A 20,071-nucleotide genomic window follows, 5' to 3' on the forward strand; every position below is an offset into this window, starting at 1 on the left:
ATCTTGGTCGGACTGGTCGGGCACGGCTGTGCGAGATGGGCAGGGCGGCTCTACTTTCACAACAAGCCTGGCCAGCCTTCAGCACACCACACCCACTGGCCCGAGCCATTTAGGGAGGGGTTGCAGCAGCACAGTGGGTGAGCAGGAACCAAATAGCAGCAGTCAAGGGCAAGCAGCGCTCAGACATGCTCTGTGATACATGACTTGAGTCGTTTCAATGCATATCATCTTCGAAAAAAAGATGCAATGAGGGTGCTGTGCATGCACAACATGTGGTGTGCAAGAGTTAATCATCTCTGTGGCGTTCTAATGAATATAATACTGAAGACAAGGGAAAGCATGACTGTAATTCTTTTTTTAAATGACTTGGCATGTTTTGGGTGCCCTACAGACGCTGCCCACAGCTCTCAGTAAATGGATCACTAAATCAGCACATGGCCAAACAGGTGCCCCTCTTTCAAACACCTGTCAAGACCTGGCTCCCCATGCTGGCCAATCAGAAGCGGCCCCACAGAGACATGGCCATAGCAGGGACCGCATGTAGCCCTGAAGGCCACCCAGCCCCAGATCAGCTTTGTTCTTACATGTCACTGCTCCACACTGTTCCAGACGCTGCAGCGTTCTGAACAGGAAAAAGGGAAAACTAGCTGCACAATCGGGGAAAAGGCAGTTTTCTTTTTTCCCATTACAAATACTTTGATAAAAGCAGCTTTAAAATGCCTCTCAAATGTCGAATCAAGCTGTGGGGTTTGTACTTTGGAAAGTATAGTTGGCTGGGAGTGAATACAGCAAAGGCTGGGATTTTCAGTAGCATGTCTCATGAAAGATATGGGTTGTTTGTTGCGGGAGAGAGTCACAAAGAGTATAGACAAGGGAACTTGTGTAATCTATTCACAGGGCCCTGAGAGGCTCACAAAGATGAGTGGGAACAAGGCCAGCTGCTATTTTCTCACAGCAGTCCAAACCTGTATTGATAGAAATTTGGCTCTTCAAATAAAAATGAGACTCTGAGTGGCTGACGACAAAACCCACCGCACACTATTGTTTGTGTGTTCATCTGTGTGTGTCCGTCCTCTTGCTTATATGATACTTGAACTTCTCTTAAAAAGTATTTTCCATTGCAGGAGGCCTTGAAGCTTCCTTGTGTCAAAGAAAACATCTATCTGTCATCTCCATCTGAGGCCTGACTATTAACCTGGCTGTTACCATGGGAAACATTCAGCACAGTAATTGCCTTCTCAGGTTTGCAGTGCGTGTTCAGTACAGGAGGCTATAGAGCACTGGAAGGTAACCTTGCATTGTACTTTAATTTGATTATATATATGTGTGTGTGTGTGTGTGTACATATATATATATATTTAATGTAATTCTGCACAAAGAGATGGGTTGTGCTTTAAATACTCAAATACTGAAAATATTTTCTGTGTCATCAGATGTTATCTTTTTACATCATTGTGCTCAATTTTGGACCTTAGCTTTACTTTTAAGCACTATATTCACAATCCACGGGTTAAAAATAAAACCGCAACCATTGCATAAGCCACCTACATCACCTGTTTCTTGAGAAGTACTTTCAGTGAAATGGGCACAAGCAATTTACTCCGCTGCTGCGAGTCTTGAAAAACCATTTCATTCTGATGTTCTCCCTCTCCGGTGTCAATAGAGTTTTCTTCTGCATGTAAGTTATTCATGTACTGTACGCTACTGTACGTGAATAGAAGGCAGGGTGAAAGGAGAAAGATAGTGGTTAGGTATAAAAGCTCAACTTCAAAATTGTGAGACGGGGGGTGGGGAGAGAGAGAGATGGCTGAAAGGAGGGCATGAAGAGGCTGTTTCTGTATTCTCTTCCTGAATCACAGGAAACGGCTATACTTAAAGTAGCTTTTCACTATTAGCGGAGCACCGCCTGACCTGCACCACAGCGCTGATACAGGCCCCTCCATGGCAAAGACAGCTTGTAGCGTAATAAACTGGAGCCCGTCATGAATGTTTAATCCACGCTTGTTCCCCTAAAGTACACAGAGGCTATATTTTAACCGTTTCGTTGTGCGGCGGCCTCCCCACACCTCATTTCAGCCGGGTCCCCTGCCCCTGTCGCCCTGCAGTGCTGTGAATTAGCCCTTGTGCCCGTCGCTGCACTAAGCAAGGTACCGTGCTAATCCTCATGACATCACCATTGTGTCCGGGCCGTTCCATCTAATGTGCTTATCAAAGGGCTTCTTTGAGTGTGAACGCACAAGGAAATCAGCATGGGGAGGTGGCTGATAGGAAGGCTTTTATCTGCTGAGGAATATTTCTGCTCTTATATAACATCTTAAGAGACTTTCACTACCATCATGTTCCCTTTCCCCTGTGGTGCTGTAGTCCTCACTTGAGGGGAATAAAAGCCTCTTTAGGTTTGGTCTTTAGGAACTGTATGCCACGGTCCAGCCCTACGTTACTGTATTGTAGGAATCTTTTTCTGTTTCCCACCACATACTGTTGAGTTGGGAGTGCGTGGGCTGTTAGATGAGGACACCTCTGTAATTCCCAGACATATCTTGTTTAATCTCATGACCATTACACATCACGGAGTGGACTGATATCAGGATATGAGGCTGGATTCATGTCCTTCCTTCAGCGCACCGCCATTGTCTAGTTACTCAGTGGGCAGGAAGCTGGAGCAGCAGGAGGTGGGGGCGAGCTTTCAACTTAACTGTCTGCGTTACATTTTGATATTGTTCTCTTGCAGCTGTTAGAAAAATAATATACATGATGAGATTCGATCCCACCTGACACTATAGTGACAATAGAGGACGGCAATGAAGTAGGACCTTAAAGTCAGTGGGTCACAAATCCAAAGTGACAGATGTGCATCAGACACACGTGATGTTTTACGTTGTATACTGCAAATGATTACCTGCATTAGGATGACTAGATTCTCAATTTAATTTCAGCCCATTGATTTTACTGAATAAGGAGTAATTGCTGTGCAGTGAGCAGTCCCTTCAGAGCTTTCTGCTCTGAGACTGGTGAATGACTGATATGACAAAGCTATTAGCTGCTACAGTCAGAGAGAACAGTCTCAATCAGAGGACTGCTTATTTTCAGTACAGACAAGAGGGAATTAAACTACAAATTGAGGATAAAGGCAAACCAATGTCATCATTATCTACAGATTAAAAAGAATGGGAACACACACTCTGTTCCCACTTCACGTAAAGAAAAGGTGGCACCCATTAAAAACTGATAAAACATTAACATACAGATTATTGAAAATCCTTCTAACCATTTCGCTCTCTGTCTTTCTGTCTTTCTCTCTCTCTCTCTGGCCATTGAGTGGATCATTAGCTGTCAGGGCCATTGAAACCATACCCCCAACCCTGAACTCCCATTCCTGCTCGCCTCTAAAATATTCATAAGGACAATTAGGAGTTCCGATAAGGCGAATACGGAGGGCTGGGGGGCGTGCGGCAGATAGGGCAGGATGTGCCAGCAGGACGTCTGTTCTGCAACATTCTATACCCAGACCACAGACCTGTCCTCATCAATCTGAGACACAGCAGCCTCCCTCTTTGCCCCCAGTCAGGCCAGGCAGCCGGGGGAAGGTGGCACGGTGCCAGCTAACCCCTAGCCGCTACCCCCCCTCCCTCCCTCCCTCCACCTCCACCACCACCACTACCCCACATCCCAGCAGGCTTTGCTCTGTCCTCGCCCCTGGGCAGGAGGGGTTGGCCGCACAGCACGCACAGTGGGAGGAGGGGGGCATAAGGGCAAGCTGATTGTTGCACGATCTAACTCACAGAAGCTGCTGTGCACGAAAAGCACGCCTCATTTCGGCCGCGCAGCAAGGTCACTGAAGAACACGGAGGGTGGACTCGTGGCTGGTGGTTCTAATAATCTTTAGCATTAACTAGCATCGCTGGTACTACGCAACTAGATCAAACCAAATTGGGTCAGCGCGACGCATGACCTATTTCATTTAGTTCATACCACAGTTTATGACAGGTGTGTGGTTTGAGACCAGTTTGAGAAGCTGCACATCACGCGTGGTTGCATGGCAAGCAACATGTTGGTGCTGCAGAGTCAAATCATGTTGTCACTATCCCTGTTATAGTCATTAGTTTATGAGGTTGTTGCATAAAAAAAGACAAGGTTTGCTTTTCCTCTACTTGGAAATGACTGAATAGTTTGTTATTGGGCAGCAGATGCTGCATACAAAATATAATATCTGTTGACACTCAAATCATAATTGATTTCATGAGTTTTGAGTTGGCCTGACTGCCCAGCAGCAGTCATTTTAAAAGAAGAATATTTACAAAAAGCTTGCTTTAATGACGGATACACAGTAAAAGCTATGTCCACACAAATTAGTTCAAACACGATGTTCTTTATTCTGTTTCTTAGTAGTTAATCCAACAAACTATCACTGAAGTACTTTCTTGAAGTTCAATATTACCGAAACATTAAAAAATAAAATAAAAGTTTCAAACACAAAAACAGTCTTTATGTAACAGCACAGTTTGGTTTTCAGCTTAAAATACAACTAAAACATCTCTTATAGTTTATTTATCTCCACGATGAATAAACTGAGGTGCCCTTAGTTCCCGATTTTCAGATTGAGCATATCTAATTTTAAACCGGTGAGTATTAGCTCATTAGTGTCACTGGAAACTAGTGATTAGAGGACGGTACCATGGATTGTGGTCTTTGTTGTCGTGTCTTTTTTCATTATATGCTCTCTAAGAGACCCTCAGTTTGAAATGAGACATATGCAACGTAGTTGAGAGGGTGGAAAAAAGCTCTGACGTCAATGAAGCACGACATGTGCCAAAAGCAAAAATCTCTTAGCAGTAACCTGGTAACAAGCATCACACACACACATACACACACACACACACACACACACACACACAGAGCAGAGACATAATAAAACAATGAGATGTACTACAGGATGGGTTTGAAACGCACAGAAAACCAGAAGTTGATAATGGAGTTAAGCCATTCAGCAATTCAAAAGAAAGCTCTAAATCCCACATTAAGAGCAAAGATGCTGGTTTTGCCCAGTTTAATTCCAATAATCTTATATTTTCAAATGTTACTAATCAAAAGCTATTACTCTGCCATTAGGTGACGATTAATGTGTTCAGTATCAGCTCCATAGCAGAGCATGTTACTCTACAGTAATATGATCGCGTGAACATTACCACAACTCTTTCATTACACTCAGAAAACTACAAAAGAAGACTGGTGACCTTTTTTCACTAAAAGCCCAGAGGAAAAGGAGTCCTTGTCCTATAAAAAGGGGCACTTTGAAACCCAGCATGTTGCTCGTAACAGAACCATTAATACTGTTCGCTGTGGCAGGAGAAGAGTTTTCACAAAACTCTCACCAGATTAGTCCGTGAGAGATATCAATGTGAAGATGTGAGGCCGCATGCCAAGCTGAGTGAAGTGACAAATTTAATAAATGAGCATTTAAACAACCGCGTACCACGTTTAGGTTTTCTCCACTCGACACGCAAGACTGATGGGCGCTATACAAGCGAAACCACGCTATAAGTGTAACATACCCAGAGGTATTCCACTGGTCAAAGATAACTCATCTCTCTGTTTCCACTATAACATTTGTGAGTTCTCATTTATTTTTATCTTGTCCTACTGCACTAGTCTGGAAATAGACGCTGGTGCTGTACGAACAGTCAGTGTGTTTGTTTTGACAGGCGGCACAAGCGAACAGTAGCGCTGACCCGGCCTGAAACACTGACCCCGAAGGTTAAGCGTCCGCTCGCAGGTACACAAAACGCCGCGGAAAAAAGGAAGGAGCTCGTGTTCACAGCATGTCGTGTTTACATGTGCGCCAAATGAAGAGGCAGTCGCAGGATTTCAAAAACACCAATTAATGGCTGTCTCTGCTGTTACATTATCGTCCTCTCCAGGGACAACAGATTGACTGACAGGTTTCAGATGTATGCAGCAACGTACGAAAGACGAAAAGAAAAACCACGCTGAGTTCTTACTGTGAATATCCATTAATTTAAAAAAAAAAAAAAAGGTGCACAGCATATTAATATCATATTTAAGGTAATCTCTGGTACTGTATGTGACCTACAGTTAATAAAAGTATAAAAAAAATAATTTTAATATCCCTCCAATAAATCATAGGAGCCCAAAAGTGCACATATTTTTCTGTAATATTAAAAATGGGGCTGGCTGAAAATTTCACATATATTGAAAAGCCCTGGAAAATCAACATCAACCCAATAAATCTATGTCAACAGCAATGGCATTTGATTTAGCTTAAAAGGGATATCTCATCATTGCTGCTGCGAGCTCCGTGGCGAAACTCCAAAACGGATGACGACGGCGCAGTCGGGGAGAGAAGAATGAGGTAGAAAGATACTGATGAAGAGCTGGAGGTGGATACGAAGCTTTATATAGAAACAATGAAGTGTTTTCTTTTATCTATTTAGCAGGGTTCCTGTACACCATCCACGACAGAGAACGGACAAACTTTAGCTTGTTTTGCCTCTTTTCAGTCAAAATTCCACACAAATCAAAGCTGTTCACTTTGACGTCATATAAATTACAAATGGAATCTGCAAATTGTTTTGTTGAATTTGGGCCCTTTGTGCTGCCGTTCTGAGCCACTGTAAACACAGCAGATAATAAAATTATATACAAATATTCCAGTCAGACATTGAGAAGCATGCTGTAATCTACACTAGATGCAGCATGCTTGGTAGTCTGCATTTCCTAAAATGGCAGCCTTGTCGTTTTGAGGAAAAAGAAGAAATAAAGCAGTGATCAACACCAGCAGAATCTCTGAACCACTAACCAAAGACTAATAAAAAAGAGCTGGTGGACTAACTTGATCAGAAGGTTAGAAGAAAAAGGTGGGAAGGTTAGCTGTCTAAATGTGCTTAAAGTGTCAATGCAATCATCTTATTTGACATACTATGAATCAGATGAAGCTTATTCTATAAATGTTTATGGAGTTGAGCATTTGCAGTTTGTTCTTCTGTGTTCGCTGATCATTAAAGAAACCACGAAGAACCGGGGACAAAGTGGAGACCTGAGCAGTGCAGCCGATTCACAGCCGCAGGTCAAAAGTCAAAGAAAAACTGAAACTCAAATGAGCCTTTTTAAAATTCACAAACACACTCTTGTGATTGTTCACTGAACGTAAAGACAAACAGACAAAGCATCCGCCTTGTTTAATTTTGCCCGTGCCCCATCAGCAAGTCAAGTGCTCCCCTAATCAAACGCATAGCGAGTTGAGTCTTTCCACAGAAAAATACTCAGTTGGAAAGGAAGTGATGCTGTTTGTGTTTCTGGAAACAACAGCGTCAGTTTCTTCAGAACAAACAGACAAATATAGACAATAGCATTAGAAGCACACGACAGCAAAAAGAAAAGAAAAAAGAGATAAGAAATTATTAGCGTCTGCAGACATGACGCAAAACAGCTTCAGAAATGCATCAAGCTTCATTACAACTTCCAACTAGCTGTAATATGAACGAATGAATTTTATGTTTATGCAGCAAATCCTCTGTTCATGTGTCTTATTATTATTTTAATGATTAGAATTCATAAACAACAACAATAATAATAATAGTAATAACTACACCACTTACGTACAATCAGTAAAGAACTACATCTAAGCTTAAAAAATAGTAATATTTCTTTTTCTTTTTTAAACGTCTCATTTTGCTCAAACCAGATGCAATCAGTGACAAAAACTTCAAACTGCAGGCTGCAGCTGTTTACACAAAGCAAATAGGAGTGAACACATGGAAACAAATTAATAATGTTGTTAAATGTTTCAGTACCTTTTCCCCCAGTATTGGTAACATTTGTGGGCACTTGGTAAAACGTACATGTTGATTCTATGTTGTTGTTTATTTCTTTAAAAAAAAAACATAATCACGAAATTTATCTTTAGTTCTGTTTTTTTTTTTTTACTTTTGTGTGATTTAAGGTTTTATAACTTTGCTATATTACAAAAAGAGTTTTCAGTTCTCTCTATTATTAGCCTTAGTTGGCCTGTTTTTATAGAATAGTGGTAAAAATGAGTCCACAGTGAGTAGAAATGTGACAAAACGCCCAGAAACTGCCTGGAGCTCAGAAGAATAATGCATGGACATACAAACTGATCATATATTCGGATTATAAAATAATTATTGTAATTGAAATAGAAGTCTAAAAGGACAAAAGACCACGTACTAACAAACCACAGAGGTAAAATTTTGCAGTAATTTATCTAAATATCTAAGTATTTATAGTAAAGACTTCTCTTAAAGTGTAGTAAATTAATGTATACAACACTGTTCAGTTACTGTAATGTAACTTGTCCTATACTAGTTTACCTAACAGGTCAACCACTCAGAGTTTCTGCATTACGGAAGAAAAAAGATCTTCAAACTGAGTTGAAATTTAATTTGTACTCTAAATAAAGGTTTGTATAACTTTTAGATATCTAAAACAACATCTGTTTACATGGCATTCACGTATAAATAGAATTAAAATAAAAACTCGATCCCTACTTATGTCTCATTAGTGTGTTTAACCTCAAATTTAAACATCTGAAGTAACAAAAAAATCAGTTTCCCTCTGCTCTTTAAGTATTTTTGGAGGGCACCATATACTATGCATGACTGTCAGTTACTTTCCAAAGCATGATATAGGCTTTAAGTTGCATTTATCTCCTTAATTTCCACATCAATACAAAGAGGTTTGAAAGATAATTTGCAAAGAAAATGACTGCACGGTGTTTAGTGAATTAGTAAAGAACACGATGTGACATTACATGCATTCTCAGCGGTAATGTACATGAAATATAATTGGAAAGATAAGCAGTAAACGGTCTGAAACTAATAGTAATGTATGGTACAATTATAAATACACACTGAGGATAATCTGCCTGTGGTACTTGGACTGGTTTAACCAGCGCGCTTTGATATTCAGGGATTTGCGCATACTGTTAAAACCAACACAAATAAGCTGCACACCACAATATCCGAGACAGACTTCAGAGTTGACTGAGTACTGATCTATTAAATATTTGCGAGGCTAAAGCACTTTTCTCTCACAAATAAAACAAATTTGATCAGCAATTCATCTGATGAAGCGTGAGAAAAAATTTAAATGCGAACGACGTTTTTGTTCGTGTAAAGACGACGGGAATGCCAAAAGCAAAGCCGCAGCCGCAGCCTGTCAAAAAATATTAACCGCTGACTTTGTTATCACGTTTGTTTAAGTAATATCAAACCTTTCCACTTGTAATCTGAGCATCTGATTTGATCTCTCTGTTCTCTCATCAGCCACTTTCAAGGTGCCAAAGTGGAAATGCTTATTTTTTGTCAGAAAACTAAAAAAGTTGTTCGATAGTAAAAAAAAAAAAAATTGTGCTTTTTGGATTATACTTATCACTGTCATTTCTTAAGAAATGTGTGCCTTCTTAGAGTAAAATGAAATCCCACCATTCTTCTGGTTTCATAAAATAAGGGGGGTGAAAAAAAAGCAATCTGATTCATTGAGTGCAGGTTTTGGACAGTTTTCTGCTTATTTTTTCCTTTCATCTCTCTTCCTAACCACCCACCGGCCCATTCCCCAGCCTCCATTTCCAATGAGCCACCAGCAGGAGGATAATTGATCAATCATGCTAATTGAAGAGTCTGGACAGCTAGACCACCATAGCAGATGTGCCAATTTGCATTCATTAAGATAGAAATGAGCCTTAATCACTGCTCAGCCTTTGATTGACGAACATAAATATCCCCTGTCTGAAACTCCTGGTGCCCATTCAGCCCAAAGCTTTCTCAAGGATTCATTCCATAACTGGTGATAACATTTATTTTTCTTTGAGCCATAAGTCAGTCGACGTACACTTCTGAGGCACCGTGTCTCATTCAATGCGATTGTCGCCATCGTTTAGCCAAATAAGAACCAGAATGTGGTGACAAATTGAACCCTTAAGTTGTGACGATTGTGTACACGGCTTTTGTCGCCGTAAAGTCTACAAATGGCCGATCCAAATTCACAAAGAAAACGATTCGGGTGAAAAAAAAAAAAAACCAGGGCCTGACATTCAATAATGGTCAACATTTACATATCTTATTAATACAGCTCCGTTTAAAGTTGATCGCCAAATAAACCTAATGGAAATGACCTGATAATTTTATGCACATTTCCTCTCACAGCGTTGGTCTTGTGAGACGAGGACCGCTCCTTCGTGAACGGCGAGGGAATAGTCTGTTTTTCCCCGAGTCACAATAACAATGGCCACCCCTCTTTATTATGAGTAAAGATAAGCAGAATTTCCCTATGAATGATCTCGGGGTGTTTACTCGCACAAATCATCGGGGTGAAAGAGACAAAAAGGAGCTGTGAAAAGCCCATTTTTTGGGGCACATACAGTAGCACAGTCCAGTTATTTACATTGGTATTTGACTAAGATTGCATTCCTAAATTGGTTTAAAGCCTATTCACAACCTTTGATTTTATAAGATTATGGTGAAGTGTTGGCTTAATGCTGCTTCCGTGTGTCTGCAAACCTGATTAATACTAATCTATATTATATACCTTAATTGTATTGGATTGCTCAAAGGAGGGGACAGGCAGATGCCAAATTATGCCTGTGAAGTTAGTATCTCATTTCAAGGTTTCTGCTCGAGAAACAGGGATCTTTCTGTGTGCAGGAGAACAGTGTGAGGTTATAGTGGAGCACGAGCAAAATCTCATTAGCTCCACAAGCGGAGAGGGAAGGAAGACTAAATATTATTAGATTAATCTAATGACAAACAGCAGCATTTTCATTTGTGGTATAAACAGAATTCAATAAGAAATACAACAGGAAAAGCAGCATAGAACCTTCAGTCATGAATAGTCCACTCAGTTCACGTCTGTATTAAATAGCACAATTATTTCCAAAGAGAAATCACTGTATGTTGATGATGATGTGGAAAAAGCTTGCTGACAGTGGAAGATATCAGCTGAGATGTTCTGATGTTTTACAAAAGTACAAGAAAGATTATTTTCTTCATTACCAGTAGGAGCTATTTCTGGTTCCCACTCAGGTAAATACAGACCCGTGTCATGTCTATGATTTTCTTACAAAGTAAATAAGAACATTTATATAAACTACTAACTTCTACCTTAAGTTTATTTTGATTTTGATTTTTAAAAAAATCTGAAATGTGTTTGATGCTCACAGGTGAATGCATAAAAACTGAGCTTTGTACAACAGCTCACCTGTCACCTGGTGTGTTGGTAAGGTTAACACACGCAGACACACACAAACTCACACACCAACACACCAACACACACAGGCCCACTGCTCTGCTTTGGACTGCGAGCCAAGTTTGAGACAAAGTCCATAGCCCTCCACTGGGTTATCAAACTGTGGCCAAGGCATGCATCCATCTGTGGAAAACATGGAGACTGTTCTCCCACACTGCACAGCTCAGCCTTTATCTACAGATGGTACTACTGAGCAGGAATGTGACCTTTGATTTAGTTTCTCACACGGAAAAGGGCTTACCAATGAAAAGTGGGAGAGGATTTTTCTTGCCTCCCAAACTGGACAAATGAGCACATGGTTGTTTGCATGGCAAAGATTTGTTTAACGCAATTTAAAAATTTAGATAAGTGTCCAGTGTAAGTGTCTTCATGTGAGGCCCATTTGAGTGGATGTGCGAGGGAGGGGTGGATTCCTACCATTAATACAAATGCATCAGCTACTCCATGTGGTGTGCGAGGATGTGTGCAGCTGCGGAAAAGCACAAAGTGCTCACCGGCAGAGGCAGTCAGAAAAACAGGATTTCACTTAAAATACGATCAACTGCGTAGATTATCAGCCGCCTCCGATACGCAGCTCCGCGGCCGAGTGAATGGTGTGATTGTGCGGTGATGTTGTGAAGTGTACCGGGTTGGTTACTTCAGCTCTGCTTCACTTCTGAACCTTGACCACATAGCTAGCAGGCAGAGGGGGATTTGTTCATATCTGCAAAGATGCTGGCCGAGTGAGCTGGGACAACAGTGGCTTGTTCTCGCCTTTTGTACAGCGGGGCAGCTTCCTTGAGAGCAGCCAGCAGTACTAAATGGAAAATCAGCATGGGAGCACTGGTGCAACATTATGCACAATGTACATTCCAATTACACCATGCTGTTCGCATTAACATACATCAGCAGAACGCAGACTTTTGTGATATAACAGCCCGAGGAGTGACCCAAGTGCAGGGCGGTGAATAACCCCATAACTCTGAGCGCGGGGTGTCGTGTTTGCAGAAAAGTCTCGTTTAAAAAAGACAGCTTCCAGAGTCACAGCAAAAACAAATTTGTGGTCACTGTTATGTAAGGAATGTGTCCATGTATTTTTTATGCAGGTGAGCCCCTGCTCTGCTCTGAGGGCCCCTGATGGAGGAGTGACTGCATGAGTCTACTGGATGCCAGAACACTCTTCTGCAGCTCTGCCAAGCAGGTAATTCACAAGCAGTAGCAGCATAAATAAAAGATAATGGGCCACAGCTGACTCCTTTATGCTGCATGTAATTCCACTAATTCCTCCAAGTGAAAGTCTTTTCAAAGCTAGGATTCTTGATATTTTTTATTCAGTCTCACCCATCTTAAACTCTTAATGTCTCTTAATTGTGCGGCAGTAATAAAAATGCTGTATGTCTTAGTGGGCAGGTGGCAGTAAAAAACAGAGGATGCAGGAGCTTGCATGGTCTAATAAAAAGTGTCTCACTGCAGAAAATGATAATCTCAATGTATTGCAAATAATAGCAATAAAGATTAATGGGCAACTTCATACTGAGTGTCATGATTCATTCAATAGGCATTAACATATATTGTGTGTGCTTTCATTTAGTCAGCATGAAGATACCGGCCTCTTAAAGCAGATCTTGAATAAGCTGAGAAACCACACATGTGCCAATGCAAGATGTTTGGAACAGGATGTATCCCTAATCATTCTCATTTACTTTGGCTTTTACACTTCTGGCTGACAATTTTGTATGCTGGCATAACAAGTGGCTTACTCTTCCGCTAGTCGCTGGGCATGCAGGAGCTGCCAGGAAACCCAAGTGCTTGTTGAGTTTTATAGAGCTGTATGGAATGTACTAAACACTGTATTTTCGCTGAGAAATACTGCCGCTATAGCCGAGCTAACCGTGTGTACGGAGGAGTCGCCAGAGAGCTGTGCCCTACAGGTACGATATATATGGGGAAATAAGGTCAGCAACGGTGGTCAGCAGCTACCGCGTGCATGCATGTGCAGAGATAGGTTTTCCACGTCAGTTGATGGGCACAAGAGAGGCTGAACTTATCAGGGAGTGCAGACCTCCTGTGCCCTATCTGAATGGTGACTAGAAGGAAACTGTTACTCGTTCCTTACTCTGGTATGTTAATCTTGCGGCGCTTACAAATCGAGCTAACTGTTGCTGCAGAATTAATTTATTTTACAGTCTGACTCCAGCGCTGCAACTATTTATTAGGTCTGTAAATCTCACAAATCTGAACACGTGTTTTCTCCTCGTAAAGGAGAGAAACTACGGCGAGCTAAAAAGTCACAATATGAAACAAGTTGTCCATCACAAAACTGGAAAGCAGCGCTCACTCACCTCTACAATGTCAGAGTTGGTTCTGCTCTCGTGGGGCTCGTTGTACTCTGTGTATTTCAGCAACACTTTGTCCATGTCTGTGCTGGCGTACTGGAACAGTTTGTTAGAGCTGTTGAAAATGATGAGGGCTATCTCACAGTCACATAGTACGCTCAGCTCATAGGCCTTTTTCATCAAGCCAAACTTCCTCTTTGTGAAGGTAACCTGAGGACACACACACACACACACACACGGAGAAAAGATAAAGCATCTATTTCAAATGATGATGAAAGTCAAATGAACAAAACTGAAATCGCCACATCTACATGCAATTTGAGCAAGTGTAAATGTTAATGTGGCATTTGTATTGCAGCAGTCCATGTAAATTGTGCAATCATCAGTATTCACATTTTTTAAATGAGCGAAATTAGCAATACAATTACAAGTCAAATTCCTAAGTTGGTTATACATTGCTGGCAATAGCAAAGCAGCATATTTTACAAACTGATGCATACATTTTGAATTTAAAATAACTGTACTCCAAGTGTCACATAACAGTTCACAGTAAAATCGATGGGACTCAAGGAAAGTACCTCAAAATTGCACCTAAGTTGGTACTTGAGGAAACGTAACAACACCAACAATGCTGCTGTACACAAGGTGACAGATAACAAGATCACTCCTCCTTTAGAATGATTGCAATAACATAGTGCATGTCTGAAATGTCTAGTTATCAGGCCAGAGGTCAGGGTTAGAGGCACGAGTCAGCGAGCTGAGTCAGAGCTTTGGCAACAACAGGGGTCCATACATTACTGTAGCCCCTGACTCCATATACGGAAAGCTATCTCTGTAGTGCAGCATAAGCCTTGTAACATGAGCCCTCAGATGGGACTTCAGGTCATACATCACTCCAATGGTAACGCAACCCTCTCTGCAAAGTGACTTTCTGTCCCGTGTCTCTGCAGCTCTGTCTCTGTGGTTGCCTCAGACCCATTCACATATGTCATTATGTTACACCACCTCTTTACAGTAAGCTACACTCATTTCTCAAACTAAAAACATTATTCATGAGGAGGGAGGATAGAAAGACAGTTGTTTTCTCCTTCAGTCGTGCAACGGCTGCTTTCTTTTAAATTAGCTTTAAAATTGTATTTTTCAAGCCAGATTTATGTTCTCCGTTGGTGCGTGAGTCTTGTCGAATGTGTATTATACAACGCGGTCTGTGAACGTGCTAGTAAAAGCTGTGCTTAGAGCTACAGAGGAGCATACGGGTCTGTATTCTCCATCAGTTTCACTGACCTACTAAGAGAGGAGTTGAGCAGATGAGCTGGCTTTGTTCAACTTTAATTGGTCACAGCTTGCGGCTATACCCTCATTTTAACTGGTATAATGCAGTATAATCCTATGTGTTGCATAGTGTATGTGTAACCGTTCAGGCAGTGGGGTCACTCCAACTGTGATAAATGAATTTCAAATCTTTCACACTACAGGTAATTACACAGGGCCATTATTCCTGCTCTAGACATAGAGGAGCCTGTGTTCGTGTCATTTTATATTCTATGCACCAATGCTAGCTGAGCTCATACGGCAAATTCTAACATGACATTTCTTAAAATGACAAGGTTCAAAAACAGGAGAAGCTGAATCAAATAACACGTTTCCTTACAAAATGTAGTCACATAAAGCCTTTGAGGAAGTCTGGCTGAACAGAAAAGGCATTATGCATTTCATTCTGATTTTCTCAAGGCAGACCACAGCATGGAGGCAGATAAGGGGATATGCTTGTGACTCTGTCTTTCTACCCAGTTAGAGCACTTGCAGTTCTTTCTACCTGACACTAGTCTCCCCTGACCGAACACCAGAGCTCCCTTATTCACCTACATATTTGTTTGTTTACTTAACCAACTGGAAAGCAGGGACTGTCATGTGGGAAAACGATTAACAAATTGTGTGCTCTTTAGCAGATGAATGTGGCTGTTAAGCCATGGAGATGTCACCTTTCAGCAGGAAGCCCAGGATGAGACGCTGAGCGAGGACTTTGTTCCACCTGGATGCATGGCAGAGTGCTGAGTGCAGGGCTGCTGACCCAGGCACCGCTTCATTTCAACCTCAGCAGCCGCCCTGAGACTTGGTCTTTGCCCCAGCCACAGACACAGTACCTCTACAAAAGCCAGCTTCTGCTCACACTACTAAAGGTGACATCGATAATACTCTTCTGTACTTACAAACGTAGGTATTTTGTTCCTATTTGGTGCGCTATTTTTCTCCTTTTGTCGGGACATCTAAGAAGTCGGGCTTAATTTGATAAGTCGTGACACAAAAAACCTTGGAGCACAAAGACCGACATTCACAAATATAACCTCTATCCACCCCCATCTGGTCTGGGGTGACTGGTGCGACAGTGGAAAACCACAGACATCCTTGAGGTCAAGTGGGAGGTTCGCTGGCAAAGCTTTCCTATGGTTCACCAAGTCAAAGACACCCACAAAGACACTCAATGTGGTTTTAAAAATTTGAGCCGCTCCTATAGTAAGATGTGGTACACATGTAGTCTAGCTCCCTGACTAATTCATGTAATTCACAGTGACAGGATTAGCCTCCGTATTGTAAAGCTCTACCACACACTGTACCAGTGCATCTTACAGCTGCTCTGAGAAATCAAATGTCAGGGCAAAAGAGAAGGGAGGCCATGTTTCCAGTGAACTGGAGTGATGCCAACTTTCTCTGCTTTTGATAAGGTCATTATAACAGCTCACACAATAACCAACAGATCAGTGACTATACCAGCGCATCAGCTACACTGTGCCAGGCTGAAAAACTCCCTGACCTTTAAAGAAGCTCTCACAATGTCAAAATGAAGTAGCAATTCCACTCTCAATTTACACTTTCTGCATTTCTTTCCAAGTTCCCCACCAGCACAACCTACAGAGCTGTAGTTGTGCTCATTAATTTAGCTCTTACGTGCATATTTCTAAATATTTGATAAGGGTTTTACATGTTCGCTGTTTGACAAGGCTGCTAATAAGTATTTCCGTAAAAATACACCTGTCGTATTAGTCAAAATTAAAGAGTGGTCCTGCGGCAGAGAAACGTGTGCTCTCTTTCCCTGAGCGACAGTGTAGATCCACCCTATTTGCCTAAATAAAGTAGTCACTAATGGGAAATTTCATTTTGTGGGAATGACAAAAACATACCACAAGGGAAATTATTTTTAAAAATTCTCATAAACAGCAACAAGCAAATTCATCCTCTAGAGAAATTTGGCTCAACGGTTATAGTTATCTCTTTTATATGAAATAATGAAAGAGCAACTGGGTTGGTAAAATGTTGGTGCAAAGTTAACTGAAATGTTGTTATATGATAACTGGGTGTGTCAAATGCAACCTTATATCTTTGCGTAAAACTGTACAGTGAGATAAATGCATCGTATGGTTTTCATCCTCAACGAGACGGACCCTGCATATAACAGCATATGCTATTACAAAAAAAGCCCCACACACACACATTCACACAGAGCTGATGTGTCAATCAAAGGGTCTATCAATGTCTGTCCTCAGGCAGAGGTGCCAAGATGACAAACAAGACATCTGGGACTGAGAGTGCAGCTGTGACTGGGGCATGGCGGGAGATGCCTGAGTTACTAACACCTTCAGAGGGGTGAGGAGCTAGCGGCCTTATTAGAACCTCATGTCACCTCTGACGGCCCCCATGGCAGACATGAGAGCTGGCTTGAGAGACAGTGAGGTCTGGCACCAGCTGGCAGAGTGACCCGGGCCCTGTGGCTGCTGCCCTGGCTCCGTAGTGCCAGAGTGTGCGGGCTTGGGAGACAAGCCAGGGCCACCGCGACTGTCTGCCTGGATCAGCTCTCTCTGGGAGAGAGGACAGCCCCAGGATCCCCATGTGGACAACTGAGGGCGCAAAGGCCTCATCCAGCGGGTGGGATTGACCTTGAAACCTACAGTAGCCGTGACTGATCCTGTTTAGCGGAGAGGATGACATGCTAGTTAACAAACCGTAAGAAGGTTTCCTGGAAATATCTCTAATCAATAACAAGACTTATCCAGTTTAAGGACAATTCACCTGTTTAAATAACTGGTAACTGTAACTGAGAGAGTGTGCTGATTAATTTATAGATTAAAAAAAAAAAACATTACCTAAAAGTGTGCATTTCAGAAGAGTTGGAACAATTAATTGATTATCTAATCTGCAAACTGATTGGCATATTTTTACTTTCTTTTTGTACTTGTCCAAACATCTAATCACAGATAATCAATATTGAAATCTATTATTCATTGCAGGACCACGTTTAAGTACAAGTTCTCTGTAAAGCTCAAATTCCTGCTTTGCTGCTTCAGCACAGTTTCACTGAACCCGCATATCATCTTGAACAGTGATAATATATGCGCTGGCTGTCACATTTAACAGTTTTCCTCTGTTCTTACCAGTGTCTATCAACAAACTCTTTACCTGTCAAAAAAATAATGATGACCACTCAGAACTTCAGGATTGAGCGAAAACTGAAAAATGGGAGGTATGCGCTGTGTTTCTCCCTGGAGAGTAAGTGAGAGAGGAGAGAGCTACTCTGTGCCTACAGGCATCTGACGTGCCAGAGCAAAAATCCAAAATGAGCCACAGCAAGGGCAGGCAACCCTCCACCCAGCAGCAAAATCATCAAACTTTTAATGACTTGGACAATTACCCCCAGTGAGCCTGCTTAATGGCATCCAGAGGACGTCAGCAGACACTGCTCACTAGGCTTCAGCAACACCTACACTAACTTACTAGACTGCTGTGTACCCTCGCTTCTCTCTCCTTCCCCCTGTAAATCCACACAATGACAGCTGCTCCAGGAAGTAGGTGAAAGACCCTGAATATGCTCAGTGAGTGCCACTGTTTCTGCTGTTATTTTGCACAAATCACGAGTTCCAAACCTCCAAAGTCAGAACGCACAATAACCTTCTATTCTTGGAGGCCAAATTACGCTGGTCTGTCTCTGTCCACTGTAAGAAACTGGAATGAGGAAAAATGTAAGCATGTTTGAATCTATTCATGAAGCAAATACATACATCTCACTGTGTTTCAAAGGGTACAAATTGCTGTGATTACAGTCGATAAGAAGAATAATGCAGGACGTTGCTATTGCCTGGTTGTTATCTGCATTCATTTGCGGTCAGTGAAGTCATTCTGGCTGATGACTCTGCTGCTGTGATGCAGGACCATCACTTATGCAGAGCATCACACAGGAACTGGTTCTTTGCAGATTCTAGTATGCATGACAGGACCTCTGCTGCATTCATGTCTCCGTCTGCGGGGCCACACGGCAAAAACACACTTTCCTGTGAACAAAAAGCTGCACAACAATGCCATAACTTGCACATGATGTGTGCAACAGTAGTATTCTTATTATCTTATCTCACTTGTCATATTTGCGCAATACACTTCTCTGCACCGTAAATATAAATATATCAGCTAAGTTCACTGCCTGCGCTTCACTCTGCGCTCAAGGCCTGATAGATTGCGCAATTACAGACCTTCTCAGCCCGTGCCACGCTTTGTGTTATAAATCTTGAAAGGTTAACAGCCTTCCTAAAACACTTGCAGTGATAACGCAAGGGAGCCCCTGTCGTCCACACACAACATCCTGTACAGCAATACCATCTAATTAGCAAGCGTGTGGAAGGCTAATAGCAGAGTGACGTAGTCAAAGATTCAAATTGTCTGCCGACAATGGGGACCATATGCTAATGGCTATTCCCTCTTGGTTAGGAGCACGCCCTGGGGAGATGGCACTGTGTGCTTCATGGCCCACGGAAAAAAAGAGACAAAGATACACACACATACATCACTTTATACCAAAGCTTTATTTTAGCACAGCGGCCTATTGTCACAGCAGATTCTCTGCTGAGCCAGCTAAAAGCAACTAAAAGCAAGCTGCAAATGCCTGCGTTCTGCTGATAAATATTCTCACAAATTATACAGTGAGACATTTAAGATCTGATCCAAACACTAGACTTTGGGAGACACATTAATAATAAGCAACGTCTCTCTCTGCAGCTTCCACTTTTCGCGGAAACAATAGAGCAAAATGTCTCCCCTCACTCGCTTAATATATGCATTGTAAAGAATGGATCATCTGAAGAGTTGCTCACCTAGCGATCAGACGACAGCCTGTTTTCATGTAAATTTCTCTCTTTCCATCTCACAGGTCACTGCCTACAGTGTAGATACCACCAACGAGCCAGGAGTGATTCCTCTCCAGCCCCCCTATTTGGATCCCACCCAGAGCCAGGTGTTATACTGATAATTGGCCCACACTGTGGATTTTTGTTTTGCACTTGACTGAACCGCTACCCTCGCATTAACGGACAGAAACATGGTCACAGTACCAGTTGGCTATTACCCTACAATTAATTATATTCTAAGATGGTGTTAACCAGATGGATACAGGAAACTTATGCATCCTCATAAACTGGCATAATTCTCCAAAAACA

At 41.9% G+C, this 20,071-nt stretch overlaps 1 protein-coding gene and 1 long non-coding RNA gene across 12 annotated transcripts in view; one reads left to right on the plus strand and one right to left on the minus strand.

Annotated features, from left to right (window-relative positions):
- Nucleotides 1-20,071, minus strand: part of mef2aa (myocyte enhancer factor 2aa) — a 75,065-nt gene that overhangs the window by 19,036 nt on the left and 35,958 nt on the right. For all 11 annotated transcript variants that reach the window (XM_008291980.1, XM_008291978.1, XM_008291976.1 and 8 more), the window contains one exon: nucleotides 13,602-13,805. In XM_008291980.1, coding sequence (XP_008290202.1) covers nucleotides 13,602-13,805 — 204 coding nt within the window. The remainder of the gene's footprint in view (nucleotides 1-13,601; nucleotides 13,806-20,071) is intronic.
- LOC103364741 (uncharacterized) lies at nucleotides 10,493-19,970 on the plus strand. The gene is made up of 3 exons (XR_520564.1): nucleotides 10,493-12,460; nucleotides 15,542-15,775; nucleotides 19,786-19,970. It is a non-coding gene; the product is annotated as an uncharacterized LOC103364741 (long non-coding RNA).

Source organism: Stegastes partitus, unplaced genomic scaffold (genome assembly GCF_000690725.1).
Source record: "Stegastes partitus isolate 25-593 unplaced genomic scaffold, Stegastes_partitus-1.0.2 Scaffold775, whole genome shotgun sequence".
Taxonomy (NCBI): domain Eukaryota; kingdom Metazoa; phylum Chordata; class Actinopteri; family Pomacentridae; genus Stegastes; species Stegastes partitus.